Below are 26,823 nucleotides of genomic sequence, written 5' to 3'. Positions count from 1 at the left end.
ACGCTGCACCCGAGCTCTGCCTTCCCTTCTGTGCAATGTGTAAACACAGCTACAAGTGATCAAGTTGTTAATTTAATCCTTACATGTGAAGTCAAGCGTGTTCTAATATTGAGGGCAGGCAGCTATTTCAAGATCACAACAGCTTTAAATAGATGGTAAGGCTGTAGTAGTAAGCTGGAGTAGCCTACTAGTGTGCTCTTAGTGCTGCCACTAAGGAATGACAGACCTTTCCTTACTACTCCTAACCAACGAGGAGGAGTGAGTAGCAACTAACCAAGTACTGGTGTCAGCTTTGTTAAACATCTAGAAAGAAGTGGAATTAACTAAGCTATTACAAGGCAGTAGTCTAGCAACAATTAGCATAAACCTTGTTAAACATTTTAAGAACATTAATGAGCTCACCTAGAGACCTGAATTGTCATTTCATACCTGCTTCTTTTCCAGTGGGATCATTTTTAATAGAAATAAAATGTGATAATAATAACCTTAAACTGTCTTTTTAAGGGTAGAATATTGGATCTTATGACTTGTGAGGAAATATATTGGCAATACTCTTTGGCTTTTGATTGCTAGTGAGAACATCAACACAATCTAACTGAGATAAGTAGGAACTTGAATTCCAGGTTCCTGTGGGTTTTGTGGGATTGAACACTCGGTTTTGTTCTCCCAGCCCTCCTTTTCCATTTCCCTTTCAGGACTGTTGGGATGATCCCATTTGTAGGATTTTCCGAAGACTAAATAAAAAAGGAATTTGGACAATCAACCCAACTTTTAATTAAAGCCAGTTACTTAAAGCACCCAAAAATATGTTGTGACTTAATTTCCATTTACTTTGAGTATAGACTTTTTTAAAAAAAATTCACAATATCTTTATAAAAACAGCTCTTGCAGCCAGAACTGACTATCTGGGGAACTGTCTTGCCAAGACTGAGAGCTTCACTAGACCATGGATGTTTGCATAATCAAAGTATTAACAAGACAGTACCCCATTCCAGAGCCTTTTCCATGTAGTCTGTGGCTGCCACTGCTGTTTGTTCCCAGAAACTGTTGTCTTTTTTTAATATGTAAACCAGTTAATTTATTTTTACATCTCTCCTGTTGGGATTTAGGGATTAGTTAACAAAACTCCCCTCCACATTTTTCAGTTTAGGGCTTTTGGAAAGGGAAGACTTGCCAAATACCCAAGTGACTGGCAAAAAATGAATTTCTCTGTGTGGTTGGTTTAAAATGAAATACAAATGGTACAATGTGTAGTTAAAATCATTTAAAACTTCCAGTTGCTTTTTGAGAGTTCTCTCGCCTCTTTATTCTCGAACAAATGAAACCTGACATGTGTAACCCATGTTTTATGGGGAAAATGGGGCTCAGAGTCTAAAGAGAGCAAATGGGAAGTTTAAGCAATAGATAGAAACCCTCAGCTCTTCTGTGGGTGTGCTGGGAGACAGGGGAAGCTTTTTAAAAGGTCAGTGCTGAATAGCAAACGGCTGACACACTCAAATGTTTATCTTACAGCTTTGTCTGCTTCTCTGCAAGAAGTGTTCTTGCACTTCTGAGGGCTTTGTTTGTTTGTTATAAGTAGCTCAAGCTGAAAGTAGAATTCCTGTTTTTTCTTTTTTTTTTTTTTCATTTTTTTTTTTAAATCTTAAAAAGCACCACAGCACAAACTGCTGTGCTGTTGAGCTTTTCTTCGAGGACTCCTGCAAACTCAAGAGTCCCGTGATTCTTGGGAATCCAATCATCTGTCATGTTGTCAGGATAACCAAGATTTGGGCTGCTGTTCCTTCTCATACAGGGATCACAGGACTGCCATGCTTTTTAGAACAGCTGCTCTTATTTTCATAGAATTATAGAATCCTGGAATGATTTGGGTGGGAAAAAACGATCATCTCATTCCAACCCCCTGCCATGGGCAGGGACACCTTCCTCTAGCCCAGGTTGCTCCAAGCCCCGTCCAACCTGGCCTTGAACACTTCTAGGGATGGGGCAGCCACAGCTTCACCTACTGCATTCAGGTTAAGCAGCACAGGAGAGAGACAGCAGTGCAGCCCCTGCAGTGGGTTTTAGGTTGCTGCTGGCCGAATAAGTTCATTACTTTATATCTCTGAAGCCAGTGTTTTAGAAAGCTGTTAAACTAACAAGGCAATTCTACAAGATGCAACTTGTCCTTGGGAAGGAGCATGTTGGAAGATGTCAGAGAGCCCTCCTCTTGTGAATAGCTGTCTGGGCCAGCTCACAGCAGCCCCACCACACTGCAATAGATGATCCAGCAAATTTATGCTAAAACTGGCCCATTCCAAAGGAAACTTTAGGAACTTATTTTCTGTTTGGGATCTTCGTATATTGGCTGAAAGCAAAATGACACCTTGACCCTTCTTGGATCTGTCACGTGCACTTTGACCAGGAACCTGCAGAGTCAGAACCCAGTGCCTGTCTTGGGGGGAGATGCTTTGGGTTGAGCCCTGAATTTTCAGTGCTTTGACACAACTAACCCACCTTAGCAGACCTCACCTCAAGCAAGGGCTTAACTGACCTCCTCAGTACAAAGGACCATTTGATTCCATAAAAAAATTCCAGAGGAGCTTTGCTAAACAGCCTCAGCCTGTGCTGCTGCCTCTATGCTCCAGCATCTGCCTTCCTCTGCTAGAAGTGCCTGAGAAAACCGCATCTCCCAGTAAATTTATCTGCCTTTTTCAGCTCTTTTATGGAATCACAGAATCATTAAGGTTGGAAAAGACCTCCAAGATCATCAAGTCCAGCCATTAACCCAGCATTGGCAAGCCCACCACTAAACATGTCCCCACCCACTACATCTACATGTTTTTTGATCACTTCCAGGGAGGGTGATTCCTCTGAGGGGTTTCTGGCAAAACTGTGGAGAACCCCTGACACCTTTTCTGCCTAGGAAATCCTCTCCAGCAGCGCCAGGTCTCCTGCCTGCCAGCCCCAGTGCTTGGCCGCCGTCCTCTGGCCTGGAACCTGCGTGTCTGACATTGTTTTCCAAGTATTTTTCAGGTTGTCCTTACGAGATCTATTGTGGTGTTTTCCTGTTTACCTCTTCAGGCCTCTGTTGTATTTAAGCAGTGTAGCTGAGTCAGGAAATTCTACACCTAATACCCAGTGATTTCCCTTCACTGACCCAGTTGCCTCCAGCGCTGTGGGAAATCACTGCACTTCAGCTGCCCCTGCTCTGTCTGTAGCAATCACACCATGAGTGCCATGAGTGGTTCCACTGCAGGGGCTGAGGCAAACCTTCCATGCCTGGATGTTAAACTACCCCTGGAGACATACAGGCAAGCTCTGGAGAGCCCTGCTGCAGCTCTGGAGCCGAGGGCAGTGTGTGCTGTGCTCTCCTTTGTCCCATCCTCCTCCTCACCCTCACCTTTGAGACTCTGCACTTTGCACTGCCAAACCTTGGGTTCTCCTGCCTCTGCTGCCGAGGTGTAGGAATAGGGAGCTGGGACAGGTTTGCTTTAAACCGTTGTGTCAAGGCTTGCCAGGTCCCAGTGGTGTGGTGGGAGGAGGATCTGGGAGGAAGCATGACTGTACCCTGGGCTCTGACTCCTCCACCTGCGAGGAAAAACCAGATTGTTTTCATAGCAGTGTTGCCTGAAGACTTTGAGCCCCTCTTTTTGCTAACTCTTCACTGGGGCTAATGCTCATTTAAAAAAAAAAAAAAAAAAGGTGTAAATTTAACATTTCAAAACCTAACTGATATCCAGTATTCTACCCTTAAAAGCTTTTCACGATCAAGATTAGAATCATCAGTCCATCCTGATGGTTTTAATACATGGTCGAGAAGTTACCCGTCTTATGCTGGCATCGTCACGTCATCCCCCATAATCTTTCTCTTGTTTTTTTTTAGCCTTGTTGTTCATAATTTCCTTTCCAAGTTGTTTCTTTATTCGAAATGCCATTTATATTTTGTTACCTTTTTTTTTTTTCCAGCACATCTTACATCTTTGTTTTTTTTTTCTTCTGTTTGTTTGTTTTTAATCTTATTTCTGGCGTTTTCCATCGCTCTGTGGCCATGATTGTGGATGTGTTTTGGTTTTTGCCTGCCTTGCTGTTCTCTCGCTGCACTCCCTAGATCCCTGTTGCACAGTCCTCTGTCATGGATGACATTGAGGAGTGGCTCAGTACCGACTTGGTGAGACTCTTTATATTTTCATTTTTCACTTGTATGGGTAACTTTCAATGCATTGCTGAGTTCCTGGTACTTCTCGTAGCAGGAAGCAGTGAAACTTCCCAACCAGAGAGCTTGGTTCCCTTTGAAGGGAATATCTAAGCAGGAGGAGACAGGGTTGTGTTCAGCAACTCAATCAAAACACTTTTTTCTGAACGGTTTTATTTTCCCTTCTCCATGTGAACATCACAGAAAAACATGTGTTCCAGAAATCATGGGGTTCTGGTCCCCAAATAGGGAAGCATTAAATATGGGCTGAAGTTTTCTCCACCAGGTTTAAAGCCCATGTTTTAAAGCTGAATTATTTAGACAGGATCTAAGTTCATGTTTATGTTGAGGTGTGCTTTTAAGAGATGCTGGATCAGGGCTTAGATTCCTTTCAAATCAAGATGTCTTTGTTAAACTGGTAGGCAATCTTGACATGTTTCATAATAGTAATAATAAAAATTTGTAACAGTCTCTCTTCAATGTTTATAACTTTCAGTTTCTCCTAAATGATTATTGTCTGGTAATTATTAAACAAACAAACAAACAGCAGAACTAAAAGTAGCTTTTCCTACGCTCTGGATTTTCTTTTGCTGTCCCAACACACATTTGGTTTAAGCAGGGTACAACTAGTACACATTTATTCTGTTGGGTTCTTTTAATGTAAGCATCTGGCTCAAATTAACCAAGTGCATTTTGGGGGGGAAGGGGGGCAGGTGGTGGGTTGTGTTCATGTGTTCTTTTAAACATGGTTTTAGTGAACTGAACTTGTGGTCACCATATCCCCAAGGATCATCTCCTTCCATTCTTCCAGCTTTAGACAGAACACTCCCTACTCCTCAGGGTCTCTCCCAGCCCCTTGCTGTTGCCTGCTCAGCTCCCAGCTGGGAGCTGTGGGGTTCTGGCTCTGGCAGCAGCACGTCAGCCCTCCCCTCCACCACTGGAGGAGCTGGCTGGACTGGAAGGGAGAAAATTCTCCAGCTGCCCAAAGGTGCCTGAAGTGCTTAAACAGATTCTGGGTTCAGCCTTTGAGCTTGGCTGTCTCTGAAATGTCACTGGGTTCCAGCTGCAGGTAGGTTTGTCAGGCCCCGGCACAGGAGTCACTTTCAAATTTAATTACAAACTGGCCTCATTTTGTTAAAGAAATACAGTAAATGTAGCGTGTCCACTCTGTCTTTGGCATTTAAATTAATTTAGTGGGAGAGAAGATCTGATGGAGAGAGATGGAGGTAGCTCTGTGCATCTGTCATGCCCTGGACAGTCCTGCCTAAAAGGAGCAAACGAGAGAATTGTCCTGTAAATGCCTGAGCAAGCCTGGGGGTGTCCCTGGGTCCCCACCCCAGCTGTATGTGGGTGCAGCAGAGAGAAGCCTCTGAGAAAATTTGGACTGGATTTTTGGTTTTCACTCTGGGTCCCCCCCTCCTTTTTTTGTTCATGGTTCATTTCAGTTCTCTGCTTCCCAGCTGAGGAAGTTGCAGATTAGGTTAGACAATTGTTATTTATTTCTTTGCCCTTTTTGGGGTGCTCTGGAACGAACTCTCCCTGTGAAGTAGTGGCTACTGTGTGAACCTTTGGAAACCTCAGTGCAGTAGGAAACCAGGAGATGCTCAGGCACTCCAGTCAGTATGTCCCCACTCTCCTGGCAGAGAAGCCAGATATAGACAAATACTTTTCTTTTTCAAAGCAGGTTCAACATCAGGTTTTAAACTAGTACTTTTATCCATCTTTAATATCCTGACAGATTGACAAGGATGCATATCACTGGACTTCTAATTTCCTTATTGGAAATTCACATGTGAAAATGCACACAGCTGGTAGAAATGCAATGACCCCCCCCAGCATTCCCAGCCTTTGATTCTCATGGACAGACCCTAACTGCCATCATATCCTTTTTCCAGCCCACCCTGGATTTGTCTTTGTACAGCATGGATACAGGAAAGCTGCTATATTTTTGTATGGATTTTAAAATTAACTCCCACAGGAGGAACGTTGGCCCCAAATGATTTTGTAGCGCGTGTCCTTTGTCAGCTAAAAGTGCATCTTATTTGAAGAGACAGTGCAAACCACAGTCCTGACTTTCTTAAGGACTGTGTGACAGGAAAGATGCCATCTGGTACAGTGTGTGTGTGACTCACACAGCTCAGTTTTGGGCCAGAATTACAGTCTGAAGGGGAAACAGTGCTGGACTGACACTCAGATCCAATGGGGAAAGCTTAGCTATCCACCAGCAATCTTCAGAAACATCTCAGTGCTTGTCCTCCTGCTCTGCAGTGCAGGGAAGTGTCAGTCCTCACTGGCCTCCTGACGTGGGAGCTGTGTGATTTCCCCAGGTCGCCGTGCTCCGATGGTTAATATGTGGAAACGAGTGGTGGAAACTGTCCAGTTGTATTAAAGGTGGAGGGGATGACAGGGAAGGGGAATTGCTGCCTGTGTGCTCACGTGCCTTTTTGTTCCCATTGCAGAAAGGCAACGAACTGGAAGAAGGAGTGACCAGTGAAGGTAAGCAGAGATGCCTGTGGCTATGAGCCCTTCTCAGGTTAGTGCTCAGATGGAATTTGCTTTGATCCCTGCTGAGATGCTGCCTTCTCCCAGCCTGATGTTCCCCAGCAAATGCTTCCGTGCTCGGAAAGGCGGGAGGAGAGCATTTCAGAGCAAAAGGTTCATGTTTATGGTGTGGGGAGCCCTCCTGGCTGTAAGTGCTTCCCTGCCATCTTCCTTGGCTGAGCACTGTGTTTGTGCCAGCAGGAATGTGTCCCCAAGCTGCTCAGCCCTTTGGAATGATGTTTCCCTGGTTCTGTCACAGCCGGTGGCATTGTGTGGGTTTGATTCCAGCTGCTGCCTGAGCTCGGGTGTCTCCAAGGACGGCTGTACCCTTTCCCGAGGAAGTCAGGCTGTGCCAGTATGTGTGCCTGCAAACTCAGCCCTGCAAACTCATTCCAGGCACTGGAATTTAATTCCGGGACACTAGGCACTGGAATTTCAGCCCCCCGCTAACCTCTGTCCCTGGGGCCCCACAGCCCCAAGTCTTACCTGTCTTCCTTCTTGTTTGTTTTTTTTTTTTTTTGCATTGCAGAGTTTGACAAATTTTTAGAAGAGCGAGCCAAAGCGGCGGAGATGGTTCCCAATCTGCCATCCCCTCCCGTGGAAGCCCCCACCCCTCCGACAAATCCCTCCGGCAGGAAAAAGCAGGAGCGCTCCGAGGACGCCCTCTTTGCACTGTGAAGGTGGCTCGGAGCCGCCCTCCCACCCCTGTGCTCCGCGGGCCAGTGGGCCAGTGTCGCTGTCAGGCCACTTCGTCCTCCCACAGTCCTTGGCTAACAACGACCCCCCTCCTCCCCATTTCATAGTTTGCTTCTCCTTCCCCCCCCTCCTCAAACGGTCCACCCCCACAAGCTGACTCTTTCTATTTAAATCCAACACTATTCCTGCCAGACCACGATTCTCCAGCACTCGCTTAATCCCCTCCTTCCTGTCCCAGCTGCACAAAACCAGCTCTTGATGCTGAAAACCCCTTCAGAATGCACGAGTACGTCACACTGGGCTGAAACAAAAGCCCCGGGGGGAGAGAGCAGCCTTGCCCTTCAATTTATGTAGGGATCATCCTCTTCTGTAGGCAGGTCCTGCCAAGTAGACGGCTCCGTCAATCAGCATGTAATTGACTGAGCTGGAATGTTCAGGAGGAGTGTGTCTTTATTTTTAGATAAAATGTTAATGTATTGGCTTTCGTGTCGGATTCGACAGCAAGGAACAACTGTTCCCCTTTCAACATGTGCTTCACAAGTTAAAATCCTTTACTCTCCCACTCACACATCTCCCGATACCATATGGTGGCCGCTTTTCCCCACTTTCTGTGGCGTTTCATTTCTAAATCTCACAGGGTATTTTTTGCCTTGTGTTTTATCTGGGCTTGCTCTAATTTGAAGCAGTCTGTTGGCCATGTCCAGTAGCTCTGGCAGTTGATGAGAGTGGGAAATGCTGGGCTAAATGGATGCTGTAATGCTGATGCAAGGAAGCACCTCGTTCCTTGGGAGAGCAACTCTCACACGAGGAGTTTTCCTGGTGTGTTTGCCTTTTAAAATAGCTCAAGTTATTTTTTTCTTTACCTTAGATTCCTTCTTGGGTGACTGTAGAGCTCTGCATTTGGTGTAAATAACATCCATGCAGATGGATGGGACTTGCTCATGGATGGGGTGTGAACTGAGGTTCCTGGATTCCCTGCCATGCCTGGTAGGATAGACATGCTGGTTCTTGGGGGTAGGGATGAGAAAGAGAGGCAAACTCCAGAGGCTTGTATGGAACGCTGAGGGAGATGGTTACCATGGAGGGATTAGCCATCCCAGCCTGTGCTGGAGGTGAAACTCCTCATTTCCTTCTAGTTTTGCACCTGAGAAAGTGTTGGATGACTGTGGCTGTGCCATTTATAGTTTTTGGAGAGTCCTTTGATCCCTCTGCCCTTTATTAACGCCCAGCTCCTACAGGGCTGCAGTCTCTGTGCAAACAAGCATATTCCCTTGCTTGCCAGAGGCATGGCTCAGAGTGCTGCTCCTCTGGAGCTGCCAGAAGGGATTCCAGCATGTGTGCCTGCCTTGCTGGGCTGACAGGCAGAGCTGGAGCAGGCAGCTCCAGCCATCACTGCATCCCCCAGCATGTTCCTTGGGAGGAAGCCAGTGGTGCAGGATGGCAGGATCAGAGGGCTGAGCAGTGCATGGCAGGAGAATCTCCCATCCTAACAGAGAGGCACTTTATCAGCTGAACACCCATGCAGGCAGGAGGCTCCAGCCCCCCCTTCCTCAGGACGCTCCTTGGCTTAGGCAAGCAGCCCCTTCCTTCTGACCTGACATGTCTGAGCTTCCCAGGATGCTGATGTGTGTTGAGCTCTCTTGGAAGTTGCTCTAGACTAAGTGATAGAAGCTTTTATCTCAGCATAGTGATTTCAGCCCATACCACACTCTCTGGGGACCACATGCTTTGGGAGGTTGGGACACACAAAACCTGTTACCAAATGGCCTGATGGCAGCACTGATGGTCTGTGAGAGCGGACACATTAATCTTTGAAGGGAAGTGTTAGTGCAGGATTTCCAGCCTGTCCCAGGTCAGGTGTCACTCTGTGCTCTCCCTGCTCATCGTCTCCTCTGTCCTGCCCTGCCTGCATCCTCTTCCAGGATTTCTCCATATGTAGCTGGGCCCAGGCAAGGCTGCCCTGCCACCCCTCTGCACTGATGTGGCACCTCATTGCTGCTCTGTAGGTCACTGCTCCCTGCAACCTGGCTTGCCTGGGCAGGGAAAACCAGTGTAAGGATGGAGATCGCTTGGGGATCAAGCTTTCCTCCCCACTTGCTGGCCCTCTCCCCAGTTGAAGCCCTTCTGTGTGGGTCTGCAGAGGGTTTCTCCCGTTCCATCTTCTCCGTGGCTGCTGGAACGTGCCAGGACAGTCTGCCTCAGCTTCGTTGTGCACTGCTGCTCCCACCCACTGCCCTCGCTCTCAACACATGGTGAGCCCAACGCTCAGGGATTAGCACTGCCAGCTCCTGCCTTGCTGCAACACGTCAGATGTGGCCACCAGCTCCCAGAAACCTGAGGAACCTTCTTCAGCAGCGCTGATTTGATTTCAGATGGTCTGGTGATCGCCTGAGCAGTCTCGCCAGCTCAGAATGAATTGCTGGTATGCCCGTCAGTGCAAAAAGCTCTGTGGGTGTTTTAAGTGTGTATTTTCTCTTCTAAATCCTTGAAACACATTGACCCTGTAAATGGCCACATCAGGTGATTCTAAGCATGTTAATCCAGCTTCCCTGCCAAGCTGGAGGAGATAATCGCATTGCTCAGGCCTGGGGACACTGTCAGATGATGCAGAGTGGCACGGATGTCACCAGCGCTGTCACCGAGCCCCTGCAGCGTCCCACTGCTTCGGGACTGCTGGCCCTTCATCCTCCACCCCTAAGCCAAAAGGTGCTGGGGGCAGTGTGCTGTCAACGCTTCTTTCTGTCACATTAAACCTGTCCTGGGACCTCCAAGGTGTTGCTTTAGGGACAGTCTGGTCCCTTTCTGGAAGATTCTGCAAAGCTGTTGGTGACTGTTCCCTCCAGCTGGGAGGAAAAGAGATGGAATGAGAAGGGTGGGGCTGGGGGAGATACAGAGCATGTGTTGGCTCAGCTTGAGGGGCTGTTTTGGTGTGTGCAGCCTCAGGCACTCCATGGTCCCCGCTGACACCCCAGGTTATCCACAGGAAAGCCAGGATACTGCTTGCAGGGGGTGGCAGTGCCATCGGCACAAGTGGTGGCTTTGCTGAAAGTAGGGCAGCTCCCAGGAGATGCCTGCCTTGGGAGGAAACGTACTTTTGGAAGGACCCTGGCCGAGTATAGAGCCCAGATCCACCAGACCTGGCTCTCAGGGCTGGAAGCACTGAAGGAAGAGAACAGAGCGTGCGGCAGAACGGGTGGTTTAGCCCAAACCTTCTTTAACAAATACAAGAGTTACGCTAGAGCTTCCCAAATGTCCTGTATCAGGATCTCTCATCTTCCCTGTCCTCTTGTGGTCTGCAGAAAACCGGAGCGGTGGGAACTGTCTGAGGGAAAGGGAAGGGGTTTTTCACTTCAGGAGACCAACTTCTCAATTTATTCTTCCTTTGCTTTCACGCCAAGTGCTTCCTCTGTGCAAGTGGGCAGAGGACTCGTGTGGCTCCAGTGCTTGCGAGAACAGGGATGGAGCTGCAGCCTGATCCACTTTCCATAAGAAATAACATCCCAGCGCTTTCTAGGCATATTAGGAATCACAGCTTGACGCTCAATGACACTAAATTATTCTCGGGGTCCTTTGTAAGTTCTAATCATGTCCTGTTCTAGGTTAAAATATTTATTTTGTCAATATATTTTCTTTCCAGTGTGTTTTTTAACCTCTTCTGTTAACCCTTCATGTGCTGAGATGTAAGAAATGAATGGTTTCTATTTAAATATATTCTTTGGGGTTTTTTTAATTGTTCTGTGTAGATTTCAGCTGCATCTTCGGCAGGTGTAATAGATAACAATGTGCTCTACAGACATTTAGGGTGTTTAGGATGTAGGTAAGGCTCATAGGAGAACTGCTCATAAAAACGTAGCACGGTGTCTCTTAAAGGGAACAGCATAAATGCAGACACTAGTCCATACTGGGACCCTCACGTAGCCTCCAACATACCTTTTCCCTTCTGATTATCACAGCCTCCATCTCTGGGATGTGCTGATCAAACCAGCTCTGCCATTCCCAGGGCTGGTTTTGCACCTCCAAGCTGAAAGACGTACAGTGGGGATTTCTGTTTGTTTGACTTTGGCTTTTTTTTTTATGGGATACATTGGCTGTTTCCACTTTGAAATGGAGGACTCGGAGCTGGCTGTGGTGGCGAGATGTTTCCCTCCAGTGGTGGAAGAACAGATCCGGGCCATGGTTTCAGGCCCAGGACAGGGTGATGGTCCCTCCATGAGCTGCTGAAGGAGCCCTGGCTGTTCTGCTCCCCTAGTCCCTGCTCTCCTACTGTCACCCACGGGGAGAGGACATGCAGCCCAGGAGAGCAAACACAGCTGCATTTCCAACACTGTTTTGTCCAATGAGTTGTCGAGTCTCTCGTGGCTGCAGGGAGTCCTGGAGTGGGAACTGCTTGTGCTATCTTCATCCCCGTCCATCCCTGTCCAGCTCCGTCATTGTTTACCTCCTCAAGTTTAACCACAAGGCTTGCGGAGCCTCCCCTGGAAAAAAACAGCTCAGGACAGTTATTTTTATGGAAATAATGAAGCAGTGAGTGGCTTTAGAGCCATCTCGGAGGTAACCCTTCCACTGCTGGGGGCTCCCACCAGCCGAGGAGATGAGGCAGGAGTCCCCTTGCCAGGTGCCCTCACAGCACCTTCCACCCGTCCCTCCCAAACCGCAGCCTCCGGAGCAGGCTGTGCCTGTCTGCTCCAGCCCCAGGCTCCCCACCCTCCTCCTCACCTGGAGAGAGCTGAGGCTGTGTATCACCAAAAGCCAACCGGCCTCGAGCAGCGCCGAGCTCCGGTGCTGGTTCTCTTTAGCCCACGGCAAATCCACTCCAAACTTCCCACCCTGCTCCGTGTTTTTATGAGTACGAGCTCCTCATTCCATACATGTTCCTATGAGCTGTCGTTAACCCTACAAATGTAACCTGTGTAATAGCTTCTCTGTATATTACAGCTGTAGGCTTTCCAGATAAAAGTGGATAATATTTATTTACTGAAGGTACTGAATATTTTTTTGTTTGGGAATGGGGTAGGGGGAGAAAAGGGACATAACTGGTTAAAGAAATCGACTATGTAAAGAGAAACAAAATACACAAAAAGCAGAGAAACCCAACACTAAAACATTGCTGTATTCACGTAGAAAGTGTTTCCGTTAAGGACAAGACAACTGTATTAATCTGCCATTGTTTAACTTGCTCCAGAAATCATCTCCTTGGTTCCTGCATGTGAGATATTCCAATAAATACACTATTAGTGTGAGTTGGGGGTGCTATTGTCTGTCTCAGCTGGGGACTCGCTCAGTTCCACTGCCTGGCCTGAGGATAGGGAATGAGTGAGCACAGGGGACATGTGTGGCTCTTGGGTGCCCATCAGATGTCCAGACTGGGAGTCCTCAGTCTCCTCCAGATGACAGAACCCGGGTATTCCCCCTGGGAGAAGTGCTGTCCCCTGCAGATGCTCTTTGTGGGTCATGCTCTGTGTGGTGCTGCGTTGCCACAGCTGGTAAATTCATTCCCCACTAAATTCTGGCACATCTTTCGAGGCTGACAACAGGCAGGCACATGGGTGACAACCTGAGTGCGTGGTGGGACAGCTGCCCACCCTGCAGGGTTTGCCTGATGGTCCTTGGGGCACAACTGTGGATCACTGGCCTTGGTGACCTAGAAAGTGACGGGTCAGGAGCTGTTGAGCACTGCACACGGGTGATGTTCCCAGCCCATCCAAGGGCCACTTTCCTGACTCATCAGTCAGGAATTTCTTCCAACATCCCCATTATGATGGTGGTTTTGATGGGCAGAGGATAAGGGAGAGCATCAACTTAGGAACCCTGGAGAAGTGACACTGGCCAATACCAAAACAGTTTGTCGGAATGGTGCCCTCCATCCTGCCCGTGGAGATCCAAGCTGATGGTTTAAAGCTGGGGAAGGGGTTGTGGAACAGCTGGAAAGATGGGTTTCCTCTCCCTGTAGCCACATTATTAGCATTAAACCGGCCCTGCCCCAGCTTGTTTACCCCGCACCGATCATGTGCCTGGTTTGCTGTTGGATACATTCAGGGTGGTTCTTGGCCTGGATAATTGGGAAAGGTGTGGAGCTGCTGCTGCCCTGAGAGGGCAGAAATTGCACAAAAAGCACCAGGTCAGAAATGTCCAGCGCTGTGCTGAGGGGCTGTGGAAGGGGGGGCTGCTGAAGCAAGGGGCTGCATCACACTGTCCTCTGCAGCACCACAGTCACACACATGAGGCAAAGATCCCTCTAACCCCAAATTCTGCCTTCAACAGGGGCCAAAGTGGGTGCAAAGGGAAGACTGTAAGAGCAAGATAAGCATATGGGGACCTGCTTTTCCCATCTGTGCTTCCCCCAGCCACTGGTCATCCAGCTCCCTAAACCGAGCATGGATTCCCCAGATTTGTGAACCCTAGTGGGCTTCTCCTCTCCAAACCTGCTCCTGTAAAGACCGTGCATGGGCTGGGAGCTTCCACACATCACTGCCCTGTGCCAGCAGAGTGCACGGCACCAACCCCCACATGGGCAGAGGCCTGGGCAAGGTGAGTGTCATTGCTTTTTGGCACTGGGGAGCAGGTTTGGATCCCAGTGTGAATTGGAAATGACCACACGGGCATTTGCCTTTTCACATTTCACCTTGGGATAAATAAATCTGGAGCGGGGGCTGCACTAGAGTGACACTAAGCCCGGCTTCTGTGTTTTCCCAAGCCATGGCTTGGGAAGGGGCAGTTGGCAAAGCAGAGTTACAGGCAGTGAATGAAAGAAGAGGCTTTAAATCTGTTTGCGACACAAATTAATGATTAACGCCGCGCTCTCCCATAACAAAACAACCCCGGAGCAGGCGGGATGCCACAGGCTGGGAGCACGTCCTGCCGCCTTCAGCGCAGGGCTCAGGTGTGCTGGCAGGTGGGAAACATCCGGGGGCTCACTTCGAGGGGGCTCACTTCGAGGGGGCCCACCTGGCTGAGCAAGGGTGCAGCAGGATGTGGGATGCTCCGTACAGGGTGCCTGGGGCTGCCACATTCAGGCACAGCCCGTCCCGGAGCTGTCGCTGCCGCCGGTGCAGCTCGGGGCGATGCTCCACTGGTGAGACCTATGGAGCCGCATGAGCCGGCCCGGCCGGCTCGGTGGCCAGAGCCCAGCCATGCCGGGGCCAGTTTGTTTTCTGTCTCATCCATCCCTGCGGTTTCCTCCCAGCCTTGCGCTCAGGAAAATGTCTCAGTGACTCCGGAGCGACCACGTGGCCCGCCCGCCATCCCCGCAGGACCGACATGATGTAATCGCGGGCCCTGAGCCGTGATGTAGAATCACTCCACTCCGGGCTGCTGCGCTTATTGGCTGCGTGGCCCTGGTCCTACGGGCGGGGTTTTCCCTATCCCGCAACCCAGCGCACCCCCGGGAGCCCCGCCCCGCGTGTCATCCATCACCCCCAAACCTGGCCCACGGAGCCGCCGCGCTGCCTCATCCTTCGCCGGTGCAGGCAGGATGCTGCTCTTTGCTGTGGTCCCCCCTGGAACAGGGGAAGTGTCCCGTGTGGGTCCCTGCGATGCACAGACCCTCTGGATCTGGATCGGGGAAGGGGGCCTGGCAAAATCCGGCTTCTCATGCAGTTCATGCAAAAATAAAGCCGCGTTTGTGCGTGTTATTTCCCTCCTCCAAGTTTATGTGAGTGATTTCCCTCCTCTGTGTTTATGGGTGGGATTTTCCCCCTCCATATCCCGCGGGGAAGGCTGTGCCCCTTGTGTGGGTTATTAAAGGTCTGTGACCCCTATGCTCACAGGAGGCTCCTCTAAATCCGGGGGGGGGCGGGTGACAGCACATCCGTCTCTCCAGCCTTGGAAACCTGCCTTCTCCTCCTGCAGCACATGGACTGCTACAAGGAAAGGGAAAACCCAGCACCAGAGAGACTGGCTTCTCCCTGGTGACCCCAGTAAAAAGGAGGGGGAAGCACACGGCCCCCCTGCACACTCCGTGGCAGCTCGTGGATCTCCCAGTGGTTTTCCATAGCAGTGTTTGCCGTGCTGACGGATGTCCGAGTGGCTGCTGGTGCCCTGCATGTGGGTGACGCTGCCCCAGCTGCTGGCGACTGAGCTGAGCCAGGACTGCCTGGGCTCAGCCCCAGCTCGGACACAGGTCCCCAGAGTGAGGAGGCTGGAGTGGGGGTGAGGGTGCAGAGGGGACCTGCAGGGCTGTGCACCCCCAGTTCTGCCACCACCACATGCACACACAGGGTGCTTTGCGGCGTCCTCATGAGTCCCGTGTTGCACTGGGGTGTCCTGTGCCATGCAGGGGATCCCCATATTGCAGAGGGGTGCCTGCTGTGCTGCCAGGTGGGAGCCAGTGAGGCTGGGGGGAGGTTTTTGAGATGCAGCCGGGTTTAATGAATTCCCAGGTAGCCTCAGATTGTGCTTGGTGGTAGGGAAGAGGAGAGGACAAACTTCAGGGAGCTGATGTTGCAGTGCATTTTCTTTTCCTAAATGAATCCTGGCAGCAGGACAAACCATGGAGCACGGCAGGACACAGGCCCTGGTATTGCCCTGCTGTGAGTCTCCTACACTGAGACCCACCAGCCATGGCCAGCCACAGTGCTGATCCCAATGACACCAGTATTTTTCCTGGATCCCACAACTGGTGGCATGTGGAAGGGTGCATGGTTCATCTGGGGCTCACGGGGCAGCATTGATGTGTCCCTAATCGAGTCTATGGGAGCTTCTCCCACCCTGGGCCATGCCATAGATGGGCAGTGGAGCTGGGACTGCTCCAAACCCTGGACCTGGGATGGGGAAGGCAGGTGCCCCCAGCCTGGGAACCACAGGACCTTCAGGAGGTGACACGATGGCCTAAGCTCACTTCAACACACGGCCTCCATGAGATGCTGAGGCTTCTGCAGCCATGGCCCCCACCTCCTGCACATGCCAGCTGCCCTGCTTGCTCTCTGTGCACCCTGTCTGGGGCTGAGGGGGGTTTAATGCCCAGCCCAGGTGTTTAGGACCCAGCCCAGGGATTTGGTGCCTGTCCCCAGGGATTTGGTGACTGTCTCCAGGGGCGGACGACGTCCCCAGAGCTTGGCGATGTCCCTAGGGGTCAATGACTTTTCCAGGGCTCAGTGCCTATTCCCTATTCATCTGCTCCCAGGGCTCGGTGCCTATTCCCCGGGGTCGGTGACTTTCCCAGGGCTTGGTGCCCATCCCTAGAGGTCGGTGACATTTCCAGACGTGGTGACATCCCCACAGGGAACTCTGCCCTGCTCAGGGGCTGCAGCGCCTGCCCTGCTCCGTTGCTGATGCACCGGCTCCCTGCCTGATGCCGCGGGGGTCCCGGTGCGGCGGGGCGGTGCGGGGAGGCGGCGCGGGGCGGAACGCGGCTGCGGACCCGCCTCCCTCCATCCCCGGCGCCCTCCCCTCCCGGTGGCAGCTCCGGGCACGGTTCGCGGGAGCAACTTGGCGGCTCGTCCCCGTGGTGCCTGTGCCGGGGCCAGCGCGGCCGTGGCGGGCGGGCGGCCCCGCCGCCCCTAGAGCCGCCCGAGCACCCCGGAGCCGCCGGGAGCCACCGGAGCCGCCGGGATGAGCGCTCTCGCCTTCGACGACGCGGGCCTGGAGGGGCTGGCACCGTCCCTCGGCCTCTCCGGGGCCAGCGACATCGACACGGCCCTGCTCAGCGACATCGACGGTGCGTCCCGGCGGGGCCGGGATGGGGCATGGCCGGGGCTGGGGGCACAACCGGGACCGGGCTGGGGAGTAACCGGGGCTCGGTGCACGGCCGGGGGGCTGGGCTTGGTGCAGAACTGGGGTTCGGTGCATGAGCAGGACCGGGCGGGGGCACGGCCGGGACCGGGCTGGGGGATACCCAGGCTCGGTGCATGGCCAGGGGCTGGGCACGGTGCAGTGCCGGGGCTCGGTGCGCGGTCGCGACATGGCTGTGGGTACAGCTGGGGCTGGGGCACAACCAGGACCAGGCTGGGGGTATAACCAGGCTTGGTGCACGGTCAGGACCGAGCTGGGGGCAGAACTGGGTCTCGGTGCGTGGCCGGGACCGCGCTGGGGGTATAACCGGGGCTGGGTGCATGGTCGGGAGCGCGCTCGGTGCATGGTCGGGGCCGGGGAGCCCAGGCTCGGTGCACGGCCAGGGAACTTCATACCGGGACATGGCCGGGGCGGCGGGGTCGGTGCATAACCGGGACTCCGTGCACGGCCGGCGGACCGGACTCGGTGCCGGGCCCGGCGTGGGGCGGGGGGATACCGAGCTGCTGAAGCGCGGAGTCGGTGCAGGACCGGGCTGACTCCGTTATCGGGGGCCGGTCCATAGCGGGGGGCTTGGGAGGAAGGGGGGGCACAGGACACCGGCCCCCCTGGGCTGGAGGTGCTGATACCGGGACAGCCCCGACGATCCCCCCCCCGTTCCCAGTCACAGCATCGTGTCTCCGGTGGCCCCGCCCCCCGTGACGTCACCGTCGGGGTTACTCTCGGTCGTTCCCTCCAGGACGCCTGGGTTCCTCCAACCCATCCAACCGGCATGGGCTGGCATGTAGGGGCTCTGCTCCGGCCCTGGGGCTGGCATCCACCAGCACCCACCTCCTCTGCGCTTTGGGGGTCCGTGGGATGGGGAAACTCTAACAGGACCCATTCCCGGAGGGGACCCACTTCCCAAAGGAACCCATTTCTCGAGGGGACCCACTTCCACCCACCGCAGTGGCACTGGGGGCTCACATGCGCTGAGTTCAGCGATTCCCTGGCTTTAGCAAAAAACTGGGGATCCCGAAAAGTCTGGGAGCCCAGCCATCAGTGAGCCCCCCCGCCTGCCTCACCGCGTGGTCCGCCGGCCCTGCAGGTCCGCGCCATCCGGCACAGCCGGCGGAGCACGCGGTGAGGCGGGCACAGGGCCGGCCAAACCCTCCGACACCTGCCCCAGCTCCTGATCCGTGGGGATCTCTCCTCCGGGATCTGGGATGGTGGTGGCATCCCAGGTCTGGAGGCTCATCCCAGTGACAATCGGGGCGGATCAAAGCAGGTCCAGGTGCCACCTGCTTCTCTCGGCAAGGTTTTGGCGTGGGCAGGGAAGCAGGCACCGTGCCAGGGCTGAGTGCTGCTATATGGGATGAGGTTTTCCCACCGTGGAGTTTTGCCACACTCCTTTGTACCGTAGCCAGCTGGGCCACCTTGGACCCCATAGTTCCCCAAAGTTGGTTTGTTGTCAGTCCCTGGGTGGCCGTGGTTGTTCCTCATCCCCATCCCACCACAGGGTGATGTGGGATGTGTTCCCAGGAATGTGGGTGCCGTAAGCCTGCTGGGACCTGCCAGGATCCACAGATGTGTGGCTCTGCCCCACAGGCTCCCATGGCGGGGGGTAGAGGTGGCACTGGTGGGTGCCCATGTCATGCTGATGGTGTGTGTGGCAGCAGGTGCCACGGGATAGAAATATCTGGTTGGAGCCAGGAGGCTGGGACACCCGTGCCCACCTCTGGGCTGGGCAGCAGGAAGGGGGCCAGGAGGAAGCACCCCCTCTCTGCAGCCCCAGACTTTGCTCTGGACCACGGGGGAGCTTTGGGCACCCCTTGAGCAGGGGGGTGGGAAGGGGTGAGGCTGGGAGACCCCCTGGAAGGACACCCACCTGTGAAGAGTGGGGTGCCGAGAGCTGGAAGTTTTCTGGGGGGAAAGAGAGCACCCGGTCGTTGCGGGGCGACTCCTGGGCAATGAGTGAGGACGGACCCATCGGACTGGGGGTTACGGGAGGGCGACAGGGCGCGGGGCGAAGGGGTTAACGGAGTGTGACCCCGAGTAACCGCGGGCGGGTTGCGGCGAGTGCCCGGGAGTAACCCGGTGCCGGGCTCACCTTGGGCGCCGGGGGCTGTTCGGGGGCGGCCGGCGGGCGCGCAGGCGGCGATTGGCGGAGTCGCATCACCCCATCGCCGGCCGCGCTCCAGCCCTGGCGCGGGCAGCGCGGGGAGGGCGCCGGGAAGGAGGCGAGAACATGGCTTTAAAAAATCCCGGGGCCTGGTCGCCACCCGGAGCGGGGCTGAGCGGGGGCCGCAGCCTCCTCCTGGGGACCCCCGTGCCCCTACCTGCATGGAGTGCACCTTCGAAGGTACCCCCGCCTCGCCAGCTGCCTCCTCCCCGCCCGGCGGGGTCACCGCCGTGGCCCCTCTGGGGGTGCTGCACCCCACGGGGGGGGGGGGTGTTCGGGGGCTGTATGGCTCGGTGGGGGCATCCCGGGGTTGTGTGCTGTGGGAGTGCCTTGGGGGTACCATGGTGGGGGCATCCTGGGAGTCTGTGTGCCCTGGGGGTTGCACCGAGGCGTGTTGGGGTGGGGGCATCCTGGGGTCTGTGTGCCCACGAGGGGGTGCGCCGGGGGTACCAGGGTGGGGGCGTCCCTGAGTGCTTTGGTGGGAGCATCCCAGGACACCTCAGTGGGGGTTTCTCTGGAGACCCCAGTGTGTGGACATCAGGGCAAAGTGTGGGTGTCGGGGCGATGTGTGGCTGTCAGGACGTGTCTGTGGAGCCACCCTGGAGCACCCAGGTCCTGATGAACGGGACAGAACCCCCCGAGGCTGTTTGAACCCTGTGCTTGCCCGGCTGCCCTCCTGGGTGTTGTTGTGATCAGTCATTCCTGGCAGGGGGGTCTGGCACATCCAGGGGGTGTCACCCCCTGTCATAGCCCGAGCAACCCCTCCCCTTGATACAGAGGCTGATTTGAGGGTTGTAGGGATTCCCAGTAGAGGATAAATGAATGAACTGCCACAAGCACCGCTCAACCTCAGAGACAGGCTGAGATCCACCCTGGCATGCCTAGACAGGACTGGAAAGCCCTGATTGTTGTTGGCCAGACTGCAGCACCCCCCTTGTGAGCGCCGTGCCTCAGTTTCCCCACTGACAGGGTGGCTGAGAGGCTGCGAGGAGCAGGGCACAGCGGATTCCTGGGCTCTCAAGGAATTTTGCACCTGGATTATGGGAATCCAGCCCCAAAGTGCTGAGCTGTGGGGTGGGCAGTACAGAGCCAGCATGGGCTCCCCTTGGGAGCAGGACAGTCTCTGACAGCACGGAGGTGTTTGTATGTGTTTTGCAGACATGCTGCAGCTGATCAACACGCCGGACAATGACTTCTCGGGGCTGTTTGACTCGCCATTCGGTGCCCCCGACAGCACCGTGCCCGCAGGGCTCCCCTCCACCCCGGGCACCCTCAACTCTTACCTGGGTCCCAGCAAGCCTCCCCCCACCACCCCCACCGGCAGCTCCTTCGCGGGGCCCCCCGGGATGGCGGCCTTCCCCCCTCAGCCCCCGGCCCCGCTCCTGCCGGCGCCATCCCTGGGTATCAAGGACGAGTCGTCGGCCGTGCCCAGCAGCCAGCCCCAGCCCCAGCCCCAGCCCCAGCCCCAGCCCCAGCCTCAGCCCCAGCCTCAGCCCCAGCCCCAGCCCGGTGTGATGCTGACCCCGAACTTCGTCCCCGCATCCCCCAGCCCGTTCACTCCCCAGCCCTTGGTGGGCTACCAGAACCAGCACAGCTTCTCCGGTGAGGATTTAAGGATGCAGGGGGAGTTTGGGGCTCCCTGGGTGGGGGGGGTTGTGGTGGTGGGGGTCTTGGTGGAAGGGGGATATGTCCCTGCGTGATGGGGCTGAGCAGGGTGGGCTGGTGTCGGGGGCTCTGTTAATGCTGTATTCTGCTCCAGCTGTGCAGCCCGGAGGTGCAGGGCAGACCCTGCCCAGCCCCCTGCCCACCCCACAGCCCAGTCAGCCCGTGGCACTGCCTGGTCCCGTGCAGAGCGTGGCACCCCAGCAGCTCCTCGCCCCTGCTGCCTCTACCACCCAGTCGATCTCTCCCCAGATCCAGCCGGTGCCGGTAAGCCCCGGGCCAGGGGTGGGGTATCCCAGTGACCCCCTCAGCCCTGCTGATCCCCCCTGCCCCTCAGGTTCTCCTGCAGCCCCACTTCATCAAGGCTGACTCCCTGGTGCTGACGGCTGTCAAGACGGATGCTGGCAGCGCCAAGACCTCCACCATCGCCTCCCTGGCCACCAGTGCCAGCGGCTCTGCCACCCCGCTCCAAGTGCCGGTATGTCCCCATTGCCGGGAACCCCAAGGTGGGGGGATGCTCCAGGGCCCCCACTGACCCCACCCTGCATCCCTGCAGGCACTGGTGAGCGGAGGGACCATCCTGGCCACGGTCCCGCTGGTGGTGGATGCAGATAAACTGCCCATTAACCGGCTGGCGCCCAGCGGGAAGCCGGCACTGGTGCAGAGCCGGGGGGAGAAGCGCACGGCCCACAACGCCATCGAGAAGCGCTACCGCTCCTCCATCAACGACAAGATCGTGGAGCTCAAGGACCTGGTGGTGGGCACTGAGGCCAAGGTGGGAGCCGGGGAGCAGTGGGGCAGGGGCAGGTTGTGGGGGTTCTTCGCCTGGCATTTGGCCTGAGCCATCCATGCCCACCGGCAGCTCAACAAGTCGGCGATCCTGAGGAAGGCCATCGACTACATCCGCTTCCTGCAGCAGAGCAACCAGAAGCTGAAGCAGGAGAACCTCGCCCTGAAGATGGCCGTGCAGAAGAACCGTGAGTGGAAGGGCAGGTCTTGGGGTAGGGGGCTATGCTCTGTGCCACCCAGCACCCTTTAGCTTGTCGTGCTTGCCACAGAGCCCCTGAAGGACCTGGGGACCTGCTGCAGCAGGGGGGTCAAGGCGGAGGCCCCCATGGAGGTGGTGAAGGCGGAGGTGATGGAGACGCTGACGCCGCCACCCTCGGACGCGGGCTCACCATCCCACAGCAGCCCCCTCTCTCTCAGTGGGGGCAGCAGCAACAGCAGCAGCGACTCGGAGCCTGACAGCCCCCTCTGCAACCGTGGCAAGGTGAGGGAGAGCTGCTTCACACCAGGGGTGCCAAAGGCAAAGTGTGCCCGATGAGGAGAGGAGCTGAGAGCCCTGCCTTGCTCTCTGAGGCTGCTCCTCCCCCGATTTGGGGTTTTTGGGGTAATTCTGAGGTGCGTGGGGCTGCACCTCATGGTCTGTACCCCAAAATCTATTCTGTGCCCCCTGCCCATACACAAAAATCCATGCCTATTTCCTTATACCATGCCTGTGCCCCATCCCCTCACATCCGTACCCATGCCTGGGGCTCACAGCAGCTCTGCCCACTCAGGTGAAGCAGGAGCACCTGCCACCCTTGCCCAGCAGCCAGGGAATGCTGGACCGCTCTCGCATGGCTCTCTGCACCTTCGTCTTCCTCTGCCTCTCCTTCAACCCCCTGGCCTCCCTCCTCCGGAGCTCCAGCTCCCCGAGCCCTCTGGGGAGCCCGGACACTGCCAGCCCCAGCAGGAGCATCATGGCTGAGTCTGGCACTGTGGGTAAGCTCTGGTGTGGGGTGGGGGCTCTTCGTGTGGGGGACATAGGTGTGCAGGCTGTTGGGACGGGCACGGGGTGGAGGCCGTTGGAATGGAGGCTGTTGGGATGGGTGTGGGTTGGGGGCTGTCAGGGTGGGTATGGACTAGAGGCTGTTGAGGTAAAGACCATCGGGGTGCAGGATGTTGGGGTGCATGTGTGGTAGGGGCTGGGATAGGTCTGAGATGGGAGATGTTTGGGGTGGAGGATGCTGGGGTAGACACGAGGCAGAGGCCACTGGGTGGAGGCTGTTGGGGTGGTCACGGGGTGAAGGCCACCAGAATGGAGAACCTGGGGTGGATGTGGGGCCATTGGGTGGAATCTTGGGTTGGACACCATTGGGTGGGGGCTCTTTGGGTGGGCACAGGGTGAAAGCCACTGGGATGGAGACTGGGGTGGGCACAGGGCAGCATTTGCAGGGTGGTGCTGACCCCCTTTCTGCGCAGAGGAGCCATGGGGGTGGTCACAGTGGCTGTGGCCCACGCTGGCCTTCTGGGCACTGAACACGGCGCTGGTGCTGGGGGCGGTGGTGCGGCTCTTCGTCTGCGGGGAGCCCGTCACCCGCCCCCACTCCGAGCCCTCCATCCTCTTCTGGCGGCACCGCCGGCAGGCCGACCTTGACCTCGACCGTGTGAGTCCCACCTCGCGTGATGTCCCCTGTCCCACCCGCCCTGTCCCCTCAGCCCTGCCCACACTGACAATGTCTCCGGGGCCACAGGGGGACTTCGCGCAGGGGGCCCAGCACCTGCGGACGGCGCTTGGGGCGCTGGGGCGGCCGCTGCCGGCGTCCCACGGGGACCTGGCCTGCAGCCTGCTCTGGACCCTCCTGCGCCACCTGCTCCAGCGCCTCTGGGTGGGCCGCTGGCTGGCCGCCCGTGCCGGGGGGCTGCGCCCGGACCCCCCACCCCCTGCCCACGTCCGCCAGAGTGCCCGCGATGCCGCCATGGCTTACCACCGCCTGCACCAGCTCCACCTCGCCGGTACGGCCCCGTGCCATGGGGCGGGCTGAGGGATGGGACCCCTGCACCCCACATCTCCCCTGAGCCCCCCAGCCCCATCCTTGAGCCTCCTGTCCCCGTTCCCACAGGGAAGCAGGCTGGGGGGCACCTGCTGGCCATCAACCTGGCGCTGAGCGCCGTCAACCTGGCCGAGTGTGCCGGCGATGCCATCTCCGTGGCAGCACTGGCTGAGATTTACGTGGCAGCCGCCCTGCGGATCAAGGCCAGCCTGCACCGCTGCTTCCACTTCTTGGCGGTGAGTGTGGGGCAGTGGGGGTCCCCTGTGTCCCCTGGGATTGGGGTCTCAGGTGCCCCCTGACCTCCTGATCTCCCCACAGCGCCCCTTCCTCTGCAGTGCCCGGCGTGTGGCCCTGTCCCACGGTGGGGCTGTGCCCCCTGCCATGCAGTGGCTCTGCCACCCCTTGGGCCACCGCTTCTTCGTTGACGGGGACTGGGCAGTCAAGGGTGTCCCCAGGGAGACCATCTACAGCTCTGCTGGCAACCCAGGTGACCTCAAACCCCCAAAGCCCCACACTCCCCATTTTGGGGTGTTGACATACCCACTGACCCTGTCTCTGTGCCGCAGTGGATCCACTGGCGCAGGTGACCCAGCTCTTCCGTGAGCACCTCCTGGAGAAGGCACTGTGCTGCGTGGCCATTCCTGAGCCCGGCCGCCCCACTGCCCAGGGAGAGGGGTGAGTGCCAGAGTGGGCACCCTGCACCTCCAACCTGGCACGGGGCCAGCCCCCTCACAGCCCCTCTCCCGCAGGCGGTTCTCTGATGCCCTCGAGTACCTCCAGCTGCTCAATGGCTGCTCGGATGTCAGTGGCATACCTGGCCCCACACCTTCCATCACCTCCGGCTTGGCGGCTGTCACAGGTGAGGCTGGTGTGTCTCCTACTGGGGACACTTCATGTGGGGGGCCATGAGAGTAAGGACACCCCACTCCTGTGTACTTCCCACTCTGCAGGCACCGACCCCGTGTCCAAGTGGTGGGCGTCCTTCATTGGCATCGTTATCCACTGGCTGCAGGGAGATGAGGAGGGGGCTGAGCGCCTCTACCCGCTGGTGGAGACCATGCCCCGGGCACTGCAGAGCTCTGAGTGAGTGCTGGGGCTATCAGGGATGGCCCTTCCTCCTGTCCCCTTTGGGTTGGCGCAGCCCCTCTGAATGCACTTGGAGCACTCAGTGTGTGTTGGAGAGGGGCACAGCCACGCCTGGCAAGGGGTCTGCAGTGACCACGTCCCCTCCCCCTCGCAGGAAGCCCCTTCCCCGTGCTGCCCTGCACTCATTCCGAGCCGTCCGCGCCTTGCTGAGCAAGCAGGACGGGAACCAGGCCACCCTGAGCCACTGTGAGAAGGCCAGTAGCTGCCTGCGGGAGAGCCTGGAGCTGGGCAGCCCCCCCAAGGGCACCATCGACAAGGTGAGCTGGGGTTTGGGGCACGAGGTGGCCGCGAGCCCCCAACCCTGGCGGGAGGTGCCCCCGACCCTCGCGGGGGTGCATTGTAGTTGCATTGCATGTGTCAGACTGGGAGTGCAATGCCCCTGCCGTGCAGCCCGGCGGGGGTCCCGCGCAGCAGCGCCTGCCCGCAGGAACCTCCTCGGCACCCCCCCATCCCTCTGTCTGTCCCTCTGCTCACCCAGCTCCTCTCGTCCCTCCAGGCAGTCCAGCTCCTGCTCTGTGACCTGCTCCTGGTCACCCGCACCAACCTGTGGCAGCAGCAGATGGGGGCCAGCCAGCAGCGCAGCTGCCTCTACCAGGCGTCTGCCCTGGAGCTGCGCGGCTTCCAGCAGGATCTCAGCAGCCTGCGGCGCCTGGCGCAGACCCTCCGCCCCGCCATGCGCCGGGTGAGCCCCCAACCTGTCACCTGGTGGGTCCCCTCGTACCCTGCACCCGGCTGTGCTCACTGTCCCCCCCCATCCAGGTGTTCCTGCATGAAGCCACTGCCAGGCTGATGGCCCGGGCCAGCCCCACGCGCACCCACCAGCTGCTGGACCGCAGCCTGCGCAGGAGAGGGGTGCAGGGCAGCAAAACAGGTGGGCACGGGGTGGGAGAAGGGGTGGGACACCCCACTCCTCACCCCCAGCACCCCAGAAGCCTTGGATGGTGGGAGACAGGGAGAGACACAGGGTGGGATATCCCTCTCTGCACCCAGTCATCGTGGGCAGTGGGGTACAGGATGGGACATCCCACTTCATACCTGCAGCACCCCAGCACCTTGGTTGGTGGGATACAGGGTGGGATACCTGATTCCCTACATGCAGCACCCCAACACCTTGGGTGGTGGGACATGGAGTGGGACATGGGATGACACACCCCTCTCCACATTCAGAGCACCCCAGAACCTTGGGTGGGGGGACACCCTGCTCCCCACCTTAGGTGGTGGGATGTGGGGTGGAACACCCCACTGGCAGCACCCTAGTGGGACACATGACCTCCCATCCCATCCTTTGGTGGTGTCACCCGCTCCAGGGTGGGCGAATAACCCCATCCCTGTGCCAGAGCCCCCAAGGTCTACTCGGTGGCTTCCATCCCCCTTGGTGCTGACCCCTACTCTGTCCCTTCGCAGCTGGGGAGCCGGAGAGTCACCCCACACCCCGAGAACATGCCGAGGCGCTGCTGCTGGCCTGCTGCTACCTCCCGCCCAGCTTCCTGGCTGGCCCGGGGCAGCGCGTGGGAATGCTGGCCGAGGCTGCCCGCACGCTGGAGAAGCTGGGAGACCGCCGGACGCTGCACGACTGCCAGCAGATGATCATCAAGCTGGGCAGCGGCACCACCGTCACGTCGGGATAGGTGGGGAGCTGCCAGCCCCCCGCCACCCCCCCGGGTGCGGGATGTGGGGTGGAAGGGGGCGTGTGCCTCAGTTTCCCCGCAGGACACGGTGCTGGGGAGCGGATTTTGAGGTGAAGGGGTGGGTGGGGAGGGGCAGGGTGGTACCTGATGTGGGTGCGGGGGGGGGATGTCCCAGCGTGGGGTACCCCGGGTGGGCTCCCCGCCCCACGGCCGTGTCTGTGTCCCCAGCCCGCGTGGGGGACGGGGCGTGGAGACCTCTAGTGACACTGTCACAGT

The 26,823-nt window shown here is 56.7% G+C and overlaps 2 protein-coding genes across 13 annotated transcripts in view; both read left to right on the top strand.

The window, feature by feature from the left end:
• TOM1L2 (target of myb1 like 2 membrane trafficking protein) overlaps positions 1-12,648 on the top strand; it is a 56,707-nt gene extending 44,059 nt beyond the window's left edge. For 4 of the 5 annotated variants that reach the window (XM_032704493.1, XM_032704494.1, XM_032704492.1 and 1 more), the window contains 3 exons: positions 4,088-4,147; positions 6,631-6,667; positions 7,242-12,648. In XM_032704493.1, coding sequence (XP_032560384.1) covers positions 4,088-4,147; positions 6,631-6,667; positions 7,242-7,390 — 246 coding nt within the window. In that variant the 3' untranslated portion in view covers positions 7,391-12,648. The remainder of the gene's footprint in view (positions 1-4,087; positions 4,148-6,630; positions 6,668-7,241) is intronic. The other variant, XM_032704495.1, reaches the window with a different exon arrangement.
• SREBF1 (sterol regulatory element binding transcription factor 1) lies at positions 197-26,684 on the top strand. Of its 8 annotated transcripts, none has more exons than XM_032704490.1 (20): positions 197-201; positions 16,963-17,063; positions 20,454-20,897; positions 21,055-21,224; positions 21,295-21,435; positions 21,514-21,732; positions 21,820-21,934; positions 22,016-22,227; positions 22,517-22,721; positions 23,202-23,386; positions 23,474-23,735; positions 23,843-24,009; positions 24,092-24,260; positions 24,340-24,448; positions 24,523-24,632; positions 24,724-24,856; positions 25,014-25,176; positions 25,416-25,601; positions 25,679-25,790; positions 26,324-26,684. In XM_032704490.1, the coding sequence occupies exons 3-20, from the start codon at positions 20,456-20,458 to the stop codon at positions 26,545-26,547; spliced, it is 3,324 nt and encodes a 1,107-aa protein (XP_032560381.1). In that variant the 5' UTR covers positions 197-201; positions 16,963-17,063; positions 20,454-20,455; the 3' UTR covers positions 26,548-26,684. The 8 variants fall into 8 exon arrangements, with proteins under 8 accessions (XP_032560381.1, XP_032560377.1, XP_032560379.1 ...); XM_032704486.1 differs by lacking the exon at positions 197-201 and having other exon boundaries at positions 16,850-17,063; positions 20,454-20,729; positions 20,766-20,897; XM_032704488.1 differs by lacking the exon at positions 197-201 and having other exon boundaries at positions 16,850-17,063; positions 20,454-20,743; positions 20,786-20,897.
• Positions 26,685-26,823: the final 139 nt, after the last annotated feature.

Source organism: Chiroxiphia lanceolata, chromosome 16 (genome assembly GCF_009829145.1).
Source record: "Chiroxiphia lanceolata isolate bChiLan1 chromosome 16, bChiLan1.pri, whole genome shotgun sequence".
Classification (NCBI taxonomy): domain Eukaryota; kingdom Metazoa; phylum Chordata; class Aves; order Passeriformes; family Pipridae; genus Chiroxiphia; species Chiroxiphia lanceolata.
The sequence above is the reverse complement of the archived record's forward strand: the minus strand, read 5'-3'. Positions and strand labels throughout refer to the sequence as shown.

What these genes read in the sequence shown, in the direction of transcription:
- SREBF1 (XM_032704483.1), top strand. Translation starts at nt 16,958, where the DNA reads ATGAGCGCTCTCGCCTTCGACGACGCGGGCCTGGAGGGGCTGGCACCG. An exon ending in CCCAGATCCAGCCGGTGCCG is followed by an intron (nt 21,225 to 21,294) that starts GTAAGCCCCGGG and finishes CCTGCCCCTCAG; the next exon opens with GTTCTCCTGCAGCCCCACTT. An exon ending in CGGCTTGGCGGCTGTCACAG is followed by an intron (nt 24,633 to 24,723) that starts GTGAGGCTGGTG and finishes CCCACTCTGCAG; the next exon opens with GCACCGACCCCGTGTCCAAG.